The following is a 15,767-nucleotide window of genomic DNA, read 5'->3' as shown; positions in this document are numbered from 1 at the left end:
ACCTCCTGTAAGGGAGGAGAAGGCCTTTAAGGAGGGAAAGTAGTCAGAATCAGATGCAGGGAAGGTTGTTCTCTCTGAATCCGATCCTGTGTAGTTCATAAAAGCACCCAGAGGAGTCTGGAGAGGAACAGGTGCTTCTCGCTTCCCTGCTTCAGGTTCTTGTAGCGCTGTAAAACTACCGAACCCTGAGCCAGCCAGTACACCGGACCCAGCCGCAGTGCCAGGCTGGCATAGCCCTTCAGACAGAGCAAGTCTTGCCAGGAGAGGCAATACTATGTCCCCTTATTCTGCACCATCAGCACTTGGCTGAGGACCGACCACAATGAGTCTTGAGGCTTCTTGGAAACACAGTGCATAATTCAGAGAAGCGCAAAGCCCAAGGCCCATAATCTGGCTTGTATTAGAAGGGGCACTAGCTGGCATGAAATCTCCATCACAGATGTTTATCTTTTGCTGTCAAACTCCTCCTAACAGCCACAAGACAAGAACACACATGCTCCAGGGCTATTGCACTGAATTACTTGAGCCTTTTGTTTGCTTTTTCCTCTGGATAGGCTAGAAGGAAAAGGGGGTCTAAGAAGCTGAGTGTGGAGCAGAATCTTCTTGTTAGCAATGCCTAGAGAGCCTAGTTCAAAGGCTTCACCGCAGTTGGTGAAAAAATTAAATATTGATGCTGTCTCTAATTCTGAGCAGATGCTGTAAAATTCCAGTTTGCCACAATGAATGACATCGACACAGCTGTGAGGAGCACCCAGCAGAGGAAGAATAGGCGAGGTTAATGCAGGACAAGAGTGAGCACCGTTCACGGCTCTTGTCCACTGCAGTAGGAGGGGAGTCACTTTCCTACAGGAAAACCCATCTGGAACCAAAAAGAAACGTTAGTAAAATATTTCAGCACCGAGGGAATTCTTCACTAATGAAACTGCCAAAGAAACCCAGGCTCCCATGCCCCTGTTAAGATTTTTCTTGGCTAAAATCCTGTGCGTCTGAAGAGGCTCAATTTATGTGCGCCTTCACTGCAACAGTTGATAGTATGTCACGGGTATGGTGACTCCTTATCAGAGACGCTGCTCTTGCCATGCGGTTTCGAGAAGTTACAGAAGGAGCAATGCTTTACTGAGTAAAGCTGCTTCTGTTTATAGAAAAGGGGTGGGTGGGTATGTGCATGCTATGTTGGCCAAAGGAGTTTTATTCTGGTGTAAAACCCCTAGACAGGGATGGTTTGTGGCATGGTGGTACCAGCAACTTTTTGTACGTACCTACAGTTTCAGGGAGCGGGAACCAGACTTCTCTCTTGCTGGAGGGAAGAAGTGGAACAACAACACCACCTGCCCTGAAGGCCAGAGGAGGGGTCGGGGACTGGCTCCATGGGCTGAATCGGGGTCAAAGACTACAAACGCGTTTCCCCCTGCCTCTGCATACCACATGCGGCACCCGCGGCACCTGCTCTGGGCAGTCTGGGACCGCATTGTCCATGGTGCCTGCTGTGTCCATATCCACATGCAGCTGATCAAGGGGGGACACCATGTGCAGCATGAGTTTCAGGCTGGTTGGAGCAGGTGCTGAATCTAACATGTGGTGGACCCATGGAAGTTTCCCCATCCCGCAGGCTGGATCCATCACCTACTCTGGGCAGTCTGGGACTGCACCACACATGCCACCTGGTGTGGGACCCATGCCATATATTGCTTGTGTCCTGGACCAGCCAGAGTGGGTGCTGCAGGTGCTGGATCCAGTTTGGGGGTTGAGGGGATGGGATTCTGGACTTGCTCCATGTGAGGCCAGCATCAGGGGCCAGAAAATATTGGCTTCATGGGCTGTAACTTTAACACTTCTGCTTTAACTTTCTCCTGATGGTCTCAACCTCCGCTGCACATCTGGGACCAAAGTCATCCCTGGTGTGATTCTGTTGAATCAAGTGAAGTTGCACTGAGGAGAGAGTACTGCCTTATGAAAGATTCTCCTGACAGTGACTCCTGACCTCCATTTTACAGATGCTGGGTATGGAGAAGAAATGGAGGATCAAAGAACTTTAGGCCAAAGTTTTTTTTTTTACAATGTTTGAGCATTTGGGATGCCCTAATTATGGGTGTATAAATATGCATGGCCTGGCAGTCAGAACTGCTGAGCGAATGGAGTCGTGGTGCTGAGGCCTTGGCATTCTCAAATTGGGCAACCAAAAATGGCAGCCATCCAAACTGAGTGCCTGCTTCTTCTGAAAATAGAAGCGTGTTGGATTTTTCCAAGGCCACAGAGTGAGTTGATGGCAAAGTGAGGAGGAGAACTCAGGGTGCCTAACCTTCAAGCTACAACCTTAGGAGGTGGACTGGACGTGTCAGTATAGCAAAAGCAAAAAAGCAGAAGGAGCTCCTGGCCCTTGGGCCAGAAGTTCTGAGGAATCCATCTTTTAACACTGTCATTTTCCCAGTTCACTATACACCTCCATTCCCCTGCCAAAAAAAAATAACAAAAAACTTACCCAACCCAACCAAACCAAACACTGCAGTCAGGACCTTTGTTACAATATTTTCAGTCTCTCCAGAAGCAGGAATGGTCCATAGTAACCCACGAGAGGGTCCTGCTGTAGCAGGCTTCCCAAGTCTCTTGTGGCAGACCCAAGAAACTTGGCAAATGAAGTGCACAGGGAACTGATCCAAGCAAAGCCCCTGTTGGAGCGGCAGGGGCAGGTTGCAAACAGCCTGTAGAACTGCTGGGTAGTTATAATTCAAACTGCAAGAGCTTTGATCAAAGGCTTAAGGATTGCTACTGTGATACTGGTGAAAGCATGTGCTATTGTACACCCACTCTGATCTTTGCCTTGACTTGCAAGAAAAAGAGTTAAACTGTCCTTAGATGAGATCATTTGAATGTCCTCGGATGGTCTCTGTTCTCTTTTGTGTTATGCACCCAGCAGGATGCACCAGCTGCATAAATGCTCTGCCAAAGAGCATCCACACACTCATGCATCACTGGTTCCTTCTGGACTCCTTGATGACAGGCATGCAGTGCATCCTCGTTGGACCCCAAGTGGGGAGTGTGGGTGGGAGGTAGCCTCCTGGAAAGCGCAAGCTTCACTTTTTATTGTGTGACCACCAGCCAGGCTACAGTGTGTGCACCATCAGCACAAATGGTGCTACCCAAGAAATCCTTGTTCCAGGCACCAAAGGGTTAAGCCACATTGCCCCTTCATCCTTGGGCTCTGGCAGGTGCCTGGTCCCTGCACTAATAAAGGACTGTGCTCAGGTAAAATAAAAACAGGGTTTGAAAAAGGCAACAAAGGCCCCTTACTCCAGGTGTCCAATGATCCGCAAGTATTGGGTTGGGAAAGGCTGGGGGGAGTCCCAGTGTCTGGATTTCACAAGTATGAGGCTAAGAGGTTTAGGAGCAATTAGTGACATTTAGGTTCTCCTTAAAGGGGCCTGGTTTTAGTATTTTGTAGTGGATAGGTGCTCAGCATTATTTGATTATTAATCTCCTTAATGGTACATCTGGTTGGTCCTTAATCTCATAGGTGACTCTGGCACACCTTGGCTAGATGGACATGTTTAGCTTGACAAGTTCCCAGGGTGATACAGGGAGTCAGGAAGGTATCAAGGGTCAGTCTCTGACTCTGTTCACACATCGCTGAGCAGAACAGAGACCTGGTCCAGGACTAGGGCTCCAAGGCTCTAAAAAAATGCAAAGAGTGAAGAAAAATCACAACAATTTAGCATAACAACATGTCTGTGGTGCTCATGGGGTTGTGAAGGATTCTGGACTCCGTGCGACAGGCATGTAGAGGATAAAAGGCAAAAAGAGATCACTTACAGATGTGTATTTGGGGCAACAGCAACTCAAAAGAGGGAGGCTTTGGGGGATGGAAGTGGCTTGGCAAGGGTGACAGGAGCAAATTCTCTTTGCTTTTTTGAATGCAGAGGAGTTGAGTCTGTTCATTCTGACTCAGTAGCATCTCTGGGGAGCCCTTCACCTCTTGCATCCTGCATGTGTGGAAGAGTTTGTCAATACTGCGCAGTAGCATAACTAAAGGGGAGCAATCGGGGCACTAGCCCTGGGCACTGCCTTGTGTACTGCTGCCACCCAGGGCGCAGAACTGCTCTTCTACACCTCTGGTGTTGTCTTTTCTTGCCTTAAACTACCACACTGCAGAGTCCTGGGGGGCATGATACAGTGTTGGCAGCAGAGTGTTTTGTGGTAAGTCCTGCCTTGACCCCTTGGGCATCTCATCTGTGGGATGTGTGACGCCAGCCTACTTGCAGCAGGTTCAGAAAGGCCACAAGGCTGCACCGGGCTCGTCACATGCACACGCTGGGCTTGCGCTTTCTCCTGTATCGTGCTGCTGGCACTCGACGTACTGTAAATACTCAGCTGTGTCGGTACAGGACTAATGAAGTAAGCAACAGAAAGGACAGCAGCTTGGGAGAAGAGACGTGGCCTTGGGGTGAAGGCTGTGATCGGGGACTCAAAAGTCTTAGGTTTCTGACTCCACTGCAGATTTTCTGTCTGACCTTGAACAAGTCACTGAGTCCCTTAACGTTTCCTTCTTCCCACTCTTTATCTATCTGTCTTGTTTGGACTGCACCGCTTGGGGCAGGGATTCCTTCTGACTACATCTGGGGCCTAGCACAATGGGGGCCTGCTTGTGGACTGGATCCTCTAACGGCTGGGTCAGTACCGCTGGTATGGCCAGAAACCTGTGCAGTGTTCACCGCTCAGGGATGCTGACTCCCAGTTACACCCGTTACTGCCTGTCATTGCAGAGATTTCCAATGAAGCAGCACAGTACTTCTGAGGCTGTGCTCACCCACATAAAAACTGGGTTTGATAATATGTATCTGCCTTACCGTGGTTTTATTTGCGAGCGCTGGAAAAATCTTTTGGGCTCCCCTGATGAAAAGTCCTATATAATTGCAAAGCATTATGGTTTTTGGACAGGCTCTAGAAAAGGTTATTTATTGTCTCTGTACCCGCTGCTCTCTGGGGGAAACTCCTTGGGCTATCGCCCCTTTGAACAAGCATCACATACAGCAGCAGCAGCAGGGCTGGGTGGGGGTGGGGGAGCAGAGAAGGGAAGGACAGTGGAATTTGGTTTTGTCTGGTTTGCTTTGTTAGTCTCATTCCCTTGCGCAGGAGGGGGAAAACACGATTCCCCTTCAGGAGATGCACTGAGAGAGACTAAGAGCAAAAGACAGAGAGAGAGAAGTTTATTATCAAGGCTCCCAGCATCAACATGTATCCAGTGAGGAACGCAACAACCCTGACGGGAGGGGGTTGGAAGGGAGATAGTCCAGTTGAAGGCACTGGGAACTGCTTTGCGCGCACACACACAAGGACAAGCAAGGCTTCAGGCTGCTCTAGTGTCTAGGGTAGGAGAGAGGAAATATTCCCAGCCAAGGTGTTTGGAGGTCCTGGAAAGAAGATTCCAATATTGCCTGTGTGTCTGCGTGTGTCCAGGCGTGGGGCGAGGCAACGCATGACTCCCTCGGCTCCCCTGTAGAGCAAAGGCATTTGGCAGGGGCACGAAGAGGGTCAGGTGTGAAGAGGAACAGCTTCCTGGCATCCGTCAGCAGGCAAGTGTGGCTACTACATGATTTGCATGCATGGGCATTACCGGGCGGCTGCCAGAACTTTTTCGCTGGTGTCCGAGCGCGTCTGTCTGTGCCGGCTGCTCTCCACGGCCTCTCCGATCCTGAAGGAGCAGTCCGCAGCGTTCGCCAGGGCTCGCTGATGTCAAACCAGCAGATGGGTCCTGCAAACCTCCTCCTCCTCAGCCGCCTTGTGTCCCCGCCTGGGTAGATGGCGATTTCCAGAGCTTTGGTCGGCTTGGAGAAAGCTTTTTGGCTGCCCACCACAGGCATGTTCTGAGCCTGCGAGGCAGGAACGTCCGCCGGCTGGCTAGTGGTTACTGCTAACCCCTAATTGTAGCCCAGGCACGGAGCACAGATTTACCCACTGCTAAATTTGTCCTCTTAGAAGGGCTGCCGAAGAGCTGGAGAGGCAGCGTCTCTCCCTGTGTCCTTGTAGTTCTGGTTAGATGGCTCTGTTGGTGACATGGGAAACCTGTCACGGAGCTGGGGCGGCGGGGAGGAGAAGCGGGGGCAGCTATCATAGATGTTTAACTGTGCTGCAAGACGCTGAGGCTCCCTAAAGTCATTCTGGTAACCATGAACGTGGCTTGCGTGGGCTCTGGAGAAGATGAGCTCACAAATGGCTTCCCTGTTTTGTAGTCCTTGGCCTGGTCTCTGCCCTGCAGAATTTTCCTATTTGAATCATGATCTCGGGAGAAATGCCCTAGCCTTCGTGTTTTGGGCACTCCAAGTGAGACCGGGTTTTGCAAGATTGTGGGAGGGTTGGCACCTCAAAGCAGCCCTCTTATTGACCCTTTCCTAGGCCATTTGAAAGGCCTCCCCCCCCCCCAAAAAAAAAAAAAAAAAAAGTTTGTTCTTGAAAAGAACAAGAAACTGAGATCTCGTCAAGTCAGCTCTGGAGCTAGATGTTTGGTTACTGTAAGGCAAGGTATCTCTGATTGCTCAGTGAAGCTATGTTGACTTACACGAGCTGACAGGCTAGTCCGTAGAGCAACTGCACATAATGCACCTAGAAACCTCCTACTGTAGCGTCTTCACCACTGCTGCACTGTCCTAGCAAAAGCAGTACAGCGAGATGTACTGCCCAGTACCAGTCTGGGACTGCCATAGGACTCCAGTTGGATACAGCTGCTGTAGAGGGCTCCAGAGGGGAAGGAGCCACTAATTTAACCAAGACCCTAACTTATTAAGAAGTTCCTTAAAAAACAGGAAAGGGCATTGCATTTAGGGATGTACGGGGAGTATTCTGAGCCTTGTGCCCTCAGCTGCACCTTTGCTGTGGCAGCAACCTGCTGAATACGGCACAGGCTGATGGTTCTCCAGTGGGCGTCACCTGCTTCCCCAGGCAGGGTCTGTTGCAGTAACCTGGCTCAGAGGTGAGATGGGTGCTGATCACAGTGCCTGGGTTATCGGCCAGGTTTTGGAACAGGTGTAATCAGATTTGGGATGCTTTATTCCCTTTGGCAGCTTGGTGGGGAAGTGCTGTAGCCTTTGAGAACGCTGAGTGCCTCCCTGTTTTGGTGCGGAAAGGACGTGGGGGTGCGGTGGGGGATGGGAAGGCAACCCAAGAATAAGTATGGGGGCAATATGGGGAGTGAAGCTGTGGGGGGAAATTAAAAGAGCTCCTGTTTCTTCCAACAGCCGATGCTACTGGGAGGCTGAGAGTCTAGGCAGTCCGCCTCCCTTTTCATTCCGCGTTGCCAGCTGCTATTAATACTGCAAGGCGTGAGTTTTTACAGCACAAGCAGAAAGGCCAGAGAGGATATGCTGGGGATTTCCTGCCGTTTGAATGGATTCGGGAGGAGACTCAGTGAGGGCGGAACACAGTCCTAGCGAGGGGCTCTGCTGATAGACATGCACGGCCCCCTCCCAACTGCAGGAACAGAACCAGAAGCAGATAGATACGTGTGCATCAGATAAATGAGCCATGTGGGCTTGGGGACTTGCAGAGAGAGGCTGCCAACATTTTTTAACACAGGTTCCCATTAAAACATACTCCCCTTCCCCCCCACACCCCGGTGTCTGATAAACTCTGTCCCAGGCATGCATGTGGTCTCAGAGGCAGGGAGGGTAGGAATGGAGAATGCATATGTGCATGTTCCCTATTTCAGACAAGTAGGCTTTCACATGGAAATAGCCTGGGAGGGAAGTAACAGCACTTGACAGACAAACTTCTGTAAGAACCATGTGCTGGAACTGCTTGGCACCCTGAGTGGATGGGGCAGTTCACAATTTGGCTTGAATAACTAGAAGTAGAGGGGCCAAAACTATATGGGGTGGGATCACCTTTTCCCATATATATTTAACTCCCTGCCGCCTGGTGCCATTTGGACCATTCTAAAGAAGAACAACTCTCCCTTCAGAAGCACGCCGAGGAGCCCCAACGATCAGTCAACTTTGGCACGGAAGATTTTACTGCGGGCCGAGGTGTGGGAGGCTGGAGACGCTCCCCCCTGCCACGAGTGGCACATCCACTTGGGCTTCATCAAGGACATATCAAATAGTGGATGTAGGAGATGGGTTCTTAGAACAAATGCTCAGGGATTGTTGTGAGGTCCTGGTTATCCTGGACTAAATTCAGGCCAAGTGTAAATGGGCACAGCCTTAATGGAGTGGAGCTGGCTCAGTGTTTTTAGAGCCAGAAATATTCCACTGCATGTGGCTGACTCAGGCCAGTGCTTCCGTATCCATCCTGCCTGCCCATCCTTTCGTTTCCTCCCATGGTCCTAGCACTACTGATGACTGAGAAAGTCCAGCGGGTAACTGAACCTCTACTTACACTTTGGATGCTGGATGCTAGAAAAGTCCTAGGTCATGCCTGCAATTCCCCCTGCTTTTTTATATTGGGAACCCATTTAAGTTGAACCCCTGAGGCTACTCATTGTAGTGCATCCTAGTGACCTGCCTTCCATGTGCTGATAGTGGTACTCCTTTGGCCCAAGTGCCAGGGCAGGGGCAGCAGCAATTAAAATTTGGTAACAGAAGAAGGAAAAGGAAGTGTGGATGATTGTTTGCTGGGCCTGGGATTTTGTGCTGCCTGCTGTCATACCAGTTCATATCATAGGATCCCCATGCTGGCCTGGAGTCTGCATTGTGGTTTCACTGAGAAAGTGGCAAGAGTCCCTGGGAGGGGTGGTATCTTTGGAGCCTTACTGCGGAAGGAGAGGACTGATGGATGCTGTCCTACCCAGGTGAGTCCTACAAATGCTCTGAGACTACAGGCCAGAACAACCCACAATAATGGCATTTACCAAGCTGCTCTTATGATTAAGTGTCCAAATCCCATTAACTTGACATGGCATCCAAACCATCTAGATTTGCAAAGCTTAGGCTGTAACCCTAGGACTTTTGCCATGTGAACATCAGTTGGGATAGAGGAAAGTTCTTCCCTTAACCAGAATGAGGGGGGATCTGAGCTCTGTGCTGTATCAGATGCTATGGTGAACAGGCTATAAAAGCTAGAGTTGGATTGGACCTGTGCTTCTCGGCAGTGCTCCTTCTCCCCACCTGTGGCAGCCACCCAGGTGGTAATGAAAGAATTGGAGTACTGAATACCCTGAGGACGGTTAACCAGTGCCTGTCTTAATGAAAAGGGTTTCACTGTCTAAATCTGTGTGTGAGCTTCTGCTGACCACATAATGGCTGCTTTATTTGTCCAGAAAGCTGCTGTGCTGCCAGCACCCAGCTCATTGCCTTGCAAAGTGCTTCTGGGTCTCAACTTGAGCAGGAAAAACACTGTGTGTGTGTGTGTGTGTGTGTGTGTGTGTGTGTGTGTGTGTGTGTGTGTGTGTGTGTGTACGCACGCACGCACACGCACACACACACACGCAGTGTTTTTCCTGTATTTCCTATATTATATATATAATGTATATGTATATATATGTATGTATGTATGTAATACCCCAGCTCAGGTGTCTAGCTGGGTTTGCTTTGTTTTCCTGCTTGCAGTTGCTTGCCCACTGCCTCATTTTTGTCTGCAGCCCCATCATAACTAGCGACTGTGCTGGCTGGGGTCCAGGTTTGTGTGAATTAGCTGTGGACCAGCTCTCATCTTAGCCCTGCTCAGCACACCCAATATATAAAGATTAAGGAAGCAAATGCTTATCTAAGCATATGGTTGGCTCCATCACATATTCAACAACATGTGCTTGAAGATGAGAGCCTTCTAAAATGATTTGCTGAACTGTAGCCTTAGCAATGATATTTTGGCTGCAAAAATGCATGTGTTTTCACTAACAGGCAATATTAGAAATGACTGGGTAGGCTGTTCTGCTTTATTTAGATTTATAGACTACCTGCTTCATAAAACACCAATCCAGGGCTTGAAGCCCTTTTGCCTGGTAGAGTACAAATAGTAATGCAAACAAAGCTCAACAAACTTCTTGATGCCAAGAAGGAAAATACCGTCCTCCTTATCCCCCATTCCCTGCATTTTTCTATCCCCGGCCTTCCTCAGCAGGTTGCAATGAGCATCCTGATATCTAGGCTATTTCAGACCTGAGGAGGAAGGTGAGGAAGCAATTTCAAGCATTAAGAATCTCTTGCAGAAAATCCCATGCCTCCCTTTTAAGGAAAGGGAAGAAGTGACTCTGCCACTCGTAGCTGTGGCAATATTGTACAGACACCTTCAGGAGAGTTAATCAAAATCTTATCTTTGCTTAATTATAGTTGTTTAATTAAACTATAGTAAACCTCTGAGTGGCTGCCCTACTACACAGTTAGAGTGGCCTTAATGTGGTTTAGCTTAATTCACTTCTAAAATAAATTAAACCAAACCCAATTAAAAGTTCCATTAATTCTGAATAAGAGCGTCCACACCGAGATTTCATACTGTATAATTAAATTCATCCCTTTGGTTCACTCAGACCAGCTTCCCACGTGCAACTGGGTAGACAGGTCCTGAGGGAAATAATATGTCAGACTGGCAGGTCACAAACTGGCCAGGTCACGATGGGTTAAAATCCACAGGCTGCCCCTAATCTCTCCTTCCTTTTCATTCACCCTCTTCCTCTCTTGACACCTCCCCTGAGCTTTAGCCTTTCCTCTGGAGCCCGTGATTGGCTTACTGTATAAAGAAATAAAGAGCTGCCCTGTGGAAAGCAGTTCGCTGGATCCTGTGCTGTATGGAGCTCTGCATCTCTCAGAGGAGTTTTCCTTCTCTGAGTACTGCACCTGTTGTATTTCAGACAGGAAGTATATGGTTGCTGTTTGTGCACGGAAAAAAATCACCTATTGTTCCCTTGTTAATGCCCTCACTGTTTATACAGGCAATAAGAATATCCAGAGTCCCAATAGAAAGTCATAAAAGAATAAATAGGAGTTTGAGACAGAACCTAAGTGCTTCCCGTATGGGACCTGGGTCAACTGCTGTCGGAGATCGGAAGAAACCTCCCCCGGGGACAGGTTAGCCTGTCTTGCCTCCTGCATCTCTCTTGGAAGCAGCTGGCAGTGGCCCCAAGATGTGGAGCTCACTGGGCCCCCGGCCTCACCCTGTACAGCAATTCCTTCGTTCCCCTCTCTGGCTTGGCACGGAGCAGATTCCAGCCCCAGGTGTGTTTGGGAGGTGTGTAGCTTTTGGGGGTATTTTTAGTGTTGCGGCTAAAAAACAGTGCAGAATAGATCTTGCTCCTATAAACCATGGTATGCATCTTGACAGCTTTCTTTTAACGCACAAATTCTTTCATGGAAAACTTACTCATCTGGATAGATAACGGTTTGATTATGGAATACACATCATATGGGGGAAGTGTTGGATGCCAATGCAGCTGTAATACACATCCTTTTCCATATAGATTGCAAGCTTTTGAGGGTAGAGACTTGGTTAGGGGGTGGGTGGATGTGTGCGAGCGGTGCTTAGCACCAGCGCTGTCTGCTACTGTGACAGAAATTGAAACAATGGTATCCCGCTCGTACCCAGCTGCATTTCCTACACCCCCTTGGCTCACTTGCATTCACACTCTGAGGAAAGAAGCTGGTGCCCTCACAGCTGGCTTGTTGACTCATGGCTCAAGGCTATCAATGGGAATTAGCAGATTGTTCTCCTGGACAAGCTGCTGGATGACGTGGCCGATTGGCAGTGGGTGCCCTCTGTGCTTCATCACTTAGTACCATCCACCGGGCCTCCGCTCTAGATTCATGCTGCAGTGATTGGGATGACTCCAGTGTCATCTGAGCCATTGTGTCTGGTGGAATGAGCTTTCTGTGGCTTTGATAACAGCCTGTGTAAATGCGGCAGGGGAACCAGGCTCTCTCAGTGATCCCTGAGGATTTGTTCCAAGAATCCAACTCCTATACTCGCCATTTGACATGTCCTTGATGAAGCCCGGGGCGGGGAGGCCCTACTCAGTGTGCCACTCATGGCCGTGGGGAGTGTTTCCAGCCTTCCAGCTCCAGAAGACATCAGCTTGGTACTCCTCCTGCTGAGCCAGAAGGCCCTAAGTTCAAGTCCCAACAGAGGACTTGGCTTTATTGGTAGTGCTGATATTGCTGCAATGTAATAGGTGTTGGCTTTAGAGAGGTGTCAAGCTCGAGGCTCTTCCTTTCATCTCTGGCAGCCCTCCGCATGGAAGTTTTCATGAGAAGCAGCCTGTAGCTCTAGCGTCCGTGCCAACACTCCCCACATCCCACTGTCCAGGGAAGAGGCTCCAGTGTCCAGCCTTGCACAGGAGCTCATAATGGCAGCTCCATTTACTCTGTACGCACAGTGTACTGCCAGCACATATCATGTCACCGCCCAGTAAATGAAAGGTGCTTTAAAAACGCCTGCCTCCACTTCATTGTGGGATGACAGGGGAGCCACTGAATCCTGCCGTGGCCGGGAGTGCTTGAAGGAGAGCTTTCACTATCAGTTTTGAGCTGGCTGCAGAAATCCTTTCTCTTATCACTTGTGTAACGAGGGAGGGCACAGCAGCCAGGCATTCATGTGAAGGCAAAGCAGGGACTCGTTGCCAAGATTCAGTAGTAAACCTCTCCAGCAGGACTCCAGTGAGACAGTGATCATGTGCGGCCATCGGGTCCTTCCTGGTAGCAGACAGCCCGTGATGCTCTGCTTGGGAATTAAGTCAGCCTTCATCAGCGGAATAGTTTATGCATGAATCGAAACTTCAGACCTGGCTGAGTGAGGGAAGAAGCAGGATCTTAGCTCTTTAAAATGCTGTAGCCAAGGAAGGAGGAGGGGATAGAGGAAATAGCAGCAAAATAAGACTGGGGAAGCAGGGAGAGATTTGAGAAGCTGCGTGAGTTGTTCACTCGGGTTTTCCAAGGAGCCAAGCTCTCTAAAGCATCTTCTGGTGGATATTAAGAGAGAGCTGCGGAGACGGGCACATTCTCCTGAAGATTGTCATGCTGTACCTTTAAGACTGTCTGACAGAGAACTTGGGCTTTGCGGTCATCTGCGCGTGACGGAGTATTTTGGGGAGTTGTTGAATTTTCAGGTCATGCACCCCTTGTTTCTTCTTTCCTCTTTCTCTCTCTCTTGCCCTTTCTTTTCATTTCAAAGAGACAAAGCGACTTCAGTTTGGAGCACAAACATATGATCCGCACATGGAAATGTGGTAATTTGGATGCATTCATGATTGCAACAGATTGAAGAAATTAGACGAGACAAAGAGCTTTTTTTGGAAGAGGAGGAGGAGGAGGCAAGGAGAGGAGGGAGGGAGAGTGGGTGAAAGAAGGGGACACCACCGAAAAAAGGGACGGCCGTGACACGCGGATGCTAAATATATCCTGTAGTAATGGAGAGGGACCGGATTTCAGGTAGGCTACTGATCCTTTTTATATGCTGTAGTTTCCCTCTCTTCTGCCTGCCCCTCGCTCACCCTGTAGCTTCTGCAGATTAAGGAAAGACGCAGCCAAGCTCTGGTTGGATTTCCAGGAGCCCTTTCAGTGTTGTTATTATTATTATGATTTGTTTGCTGTTACCCTCTTTTATCATTTTCCTCATTTTTTCCCTTTGTTTTTTTCCTCCCCCTCAGTCCGTGAGGGAGACAGAGCTTCCAACAGGAGCACGGGGGGGTGTGGGAGAAAGAAGCCTTTTTCTGGGTCTGGATTTCATTTGTCTTTCTCGCTCTTCCCATTTCCCGCACCGAATGAGGGGGGATGAATGCTGAGGCTGTTAGCTCAGCGCTCGCAGTCGGGGAGAGAGGGAGAGAGAGGAAAAATCTCCTGGCTCTTGGCATGAGGTTGCATTTATATTGCAGAGGTCGGCTCCTTCATTTGCCTGGCTGCGTATTGTGGTTTGAGAGCTCTCTCTGCCTGCCAAGGCTTGTGCTAAAGACCATATCTTCCCCTCTCTTGCCCTCCAATAATGCCTGTAATCGCTAAGCAGAGAATCGGTTGCACTTCAGGAGACTCCAGGATGGGGCCTCATGGCTACACAGGCATTTCCCCCTCAAGAGCTTGTGCTGGTTACATAACCCTGGAAAAGGGGCTGATTTCATGAAGTTAACTCGGTTGTGCTTTGTCTGGTTGGCACACTGTATCTGCTGGGGGAGTGGGAGAGCCGACGGGGTGAAGAGGTGGAATGAATAACTGTTTAGTTCCTGTACTTTCTGGCCAATCCCAGTTACTGGTGCTTGCCTAAAACAATCCCCGAACTGCTGCTGGGTGCATGCACGATGTACAGCGGCAGCATCTCTCAGTGAATAGCACTTGCTCTGTTTGCAGGGCCTGTAACTTGGCTGTGTCCTCAGCATCCAGTCACTGCTGGAGCCAGACTAAGAACAGGGCTAAGTCCCTCGGGAGCACGGAGGCGCCAGGAGAGAGGACTCGAACAGAGGAGTTCAAGTGCATTTGGAGGGCCAGGTGCCCAGTGAGCTGCCACAGGCAATGGCATGGGCAGCCCCGCCTGGTCTAGCCCGGGTGGTGGTTCTCTGCTCTTCCTGGCTCTGCTTCATGCTGGACAGCAGAGGGGTGGGCTGCGGTGCTGAGCAGGACCCCTCTTACCGGCTCGGGAGCCTGCACGTTCTTCTGTCCTCTCTGAGTTGGCATGGGTGAGGCAGTGGCTGGGAGGGGCAAGGCAAGCAGCCCAGTCTCTGGGGCGTTCCCGACTAGGGCTGCTGGGCACCAGCTTTGGAGAGGAAACCACAGACTGGGAGGAAGTGTTTGAGCCAGGGTGGAGGGAAGCAGTGGTCAGGGGATGCTGCTTCTGTTCCTAGGTTAATGTGGGCCACATAATCCAACAGGGTGGCTAGCCTAGCCTTGTCCAACACATCTGGGGGCTGGGCAGACCCCCATCATACCAGAAGGTGCTGTATAAACTAGGAGCAGAGGGCATTGGGCAGCTTTCAGCATCTGTCGCTCTCTTGGACATGAGGAAGTTAAATATCTTTTCAGAAGCTTCTCCTCACTCCATCTGACTACGTAACAGTGCTTGGTTGGCATCTGAAGACTGGGGATAGACAAGAGCCCAAGCCAGCTGAGACAGATCCATCTAGGAGGGGCACAGCCTGGGAGTCGTAGGGTATCTGCCACTAATGCCAGTGGGACCTGCTAGCATTCCCCACTGCCGAAAGTGAGGACGATGGACGCACACACGCTCGCTCACACTCTTGCTTTTACTCCTGCTCCATTTCAAAGCATCCTGGATGCCGCTCATGACTCAAAGGACAGTTTCTGTGTGTCAGAATACCAGGCCTGGGCCACTGTCCGGCCAGCCTCTCCTGGGGGCAACAGAAAGCAGCTGAGTGGGGCGAGGAAGCTCTGTAGAACGAAGCCAGTAAATCCCTGGTAATCTGGACCCGGGATAAATGGCTCTTGCATTCCTGATATTCGCCCTCTTAGAGCAAGGCAGGACTGGGGGGAGGGGGAGTTGCAATAGGAGCTGGAGAAACAGCAATGCTGGCAAGAAACTGAACTCCAGCCTTTGTCCCTAGTCACACAATATGAGGCATTCACTACCTTCAAGAGCAGCCTCAGAGCTCAGCTCCCAAGAGGCCCTGCTCACCTTGGGAACTACCTGACACAACACAAATGCAGCTGCTGAATATAGCACAGTGCTGGCCAGCTTTGTGTTGGACATCTCCTACCCTCTCTGGTCCGAGATGCCCAATATCGAGACTAGCCTGTGCTGTGGAGCTAAGGGAAGGAAAGACGCCAGTAGAGGTGTATTCGTGTAGCTCTGGTGAACCTCAACTGTCACTAGCAAGGTATGCAAATGGTTGTGTCTGCTAGTGACTTAGCTTG

At 50.0% G+C, this 15,767-nt stretch overlaps 1 protein-coding gene across 2 annotated transcripts in view; it reads left to right on the top strand.

Annotated features, from left to right (window-relative positions):
* SEPT9 (septin 9) overlaps positions 1–15,767 on the top strand; it is a 245,154-nt gene that overhangs the window by 55,407 nt on the left and 173,980 nt on the right. The window contains exon 1 of one of the 2 annotated variants that reach the window (XM_019542693.1): positions 12,597–13,340. The exons of the other annotated variant lie outside the window; for it this stretch is intronic. Within the exon in view, the coding sequence (XP_019398238.1) occupies positions 13,319–13,340 (22 nt within the window). The 5' untranslated portion in view covers positions 12,597–13,318. Of the gene's footprint in view, positions 1–12,596; positions 13,341–15,767 lie in introns of those variants that run through there. 2 annotated transcript variants of the gene reach the window in all.

This window comes from Crocodylus porosus, unplaced genomic scaffold (genome assembly GCF_001723895.1).
Source record: "Crocodylus porosus isolate Cpor-Errol unplaced genomic scaffold, CroPor_comp1, whole genome shotgun sequence".
In the NCBI taxonomy this organism is placed as follows: domain Eukaryota; kingdom Metazoa; phylum Chordata; order Crocodylia; family Crocodylidae; genus Crocodylus; species Crocodylus porosus.
Note: the sequence above shows the minus strand (reverse complement) of the source record. Positions and strands in the feature narration are given on the sequence as shown.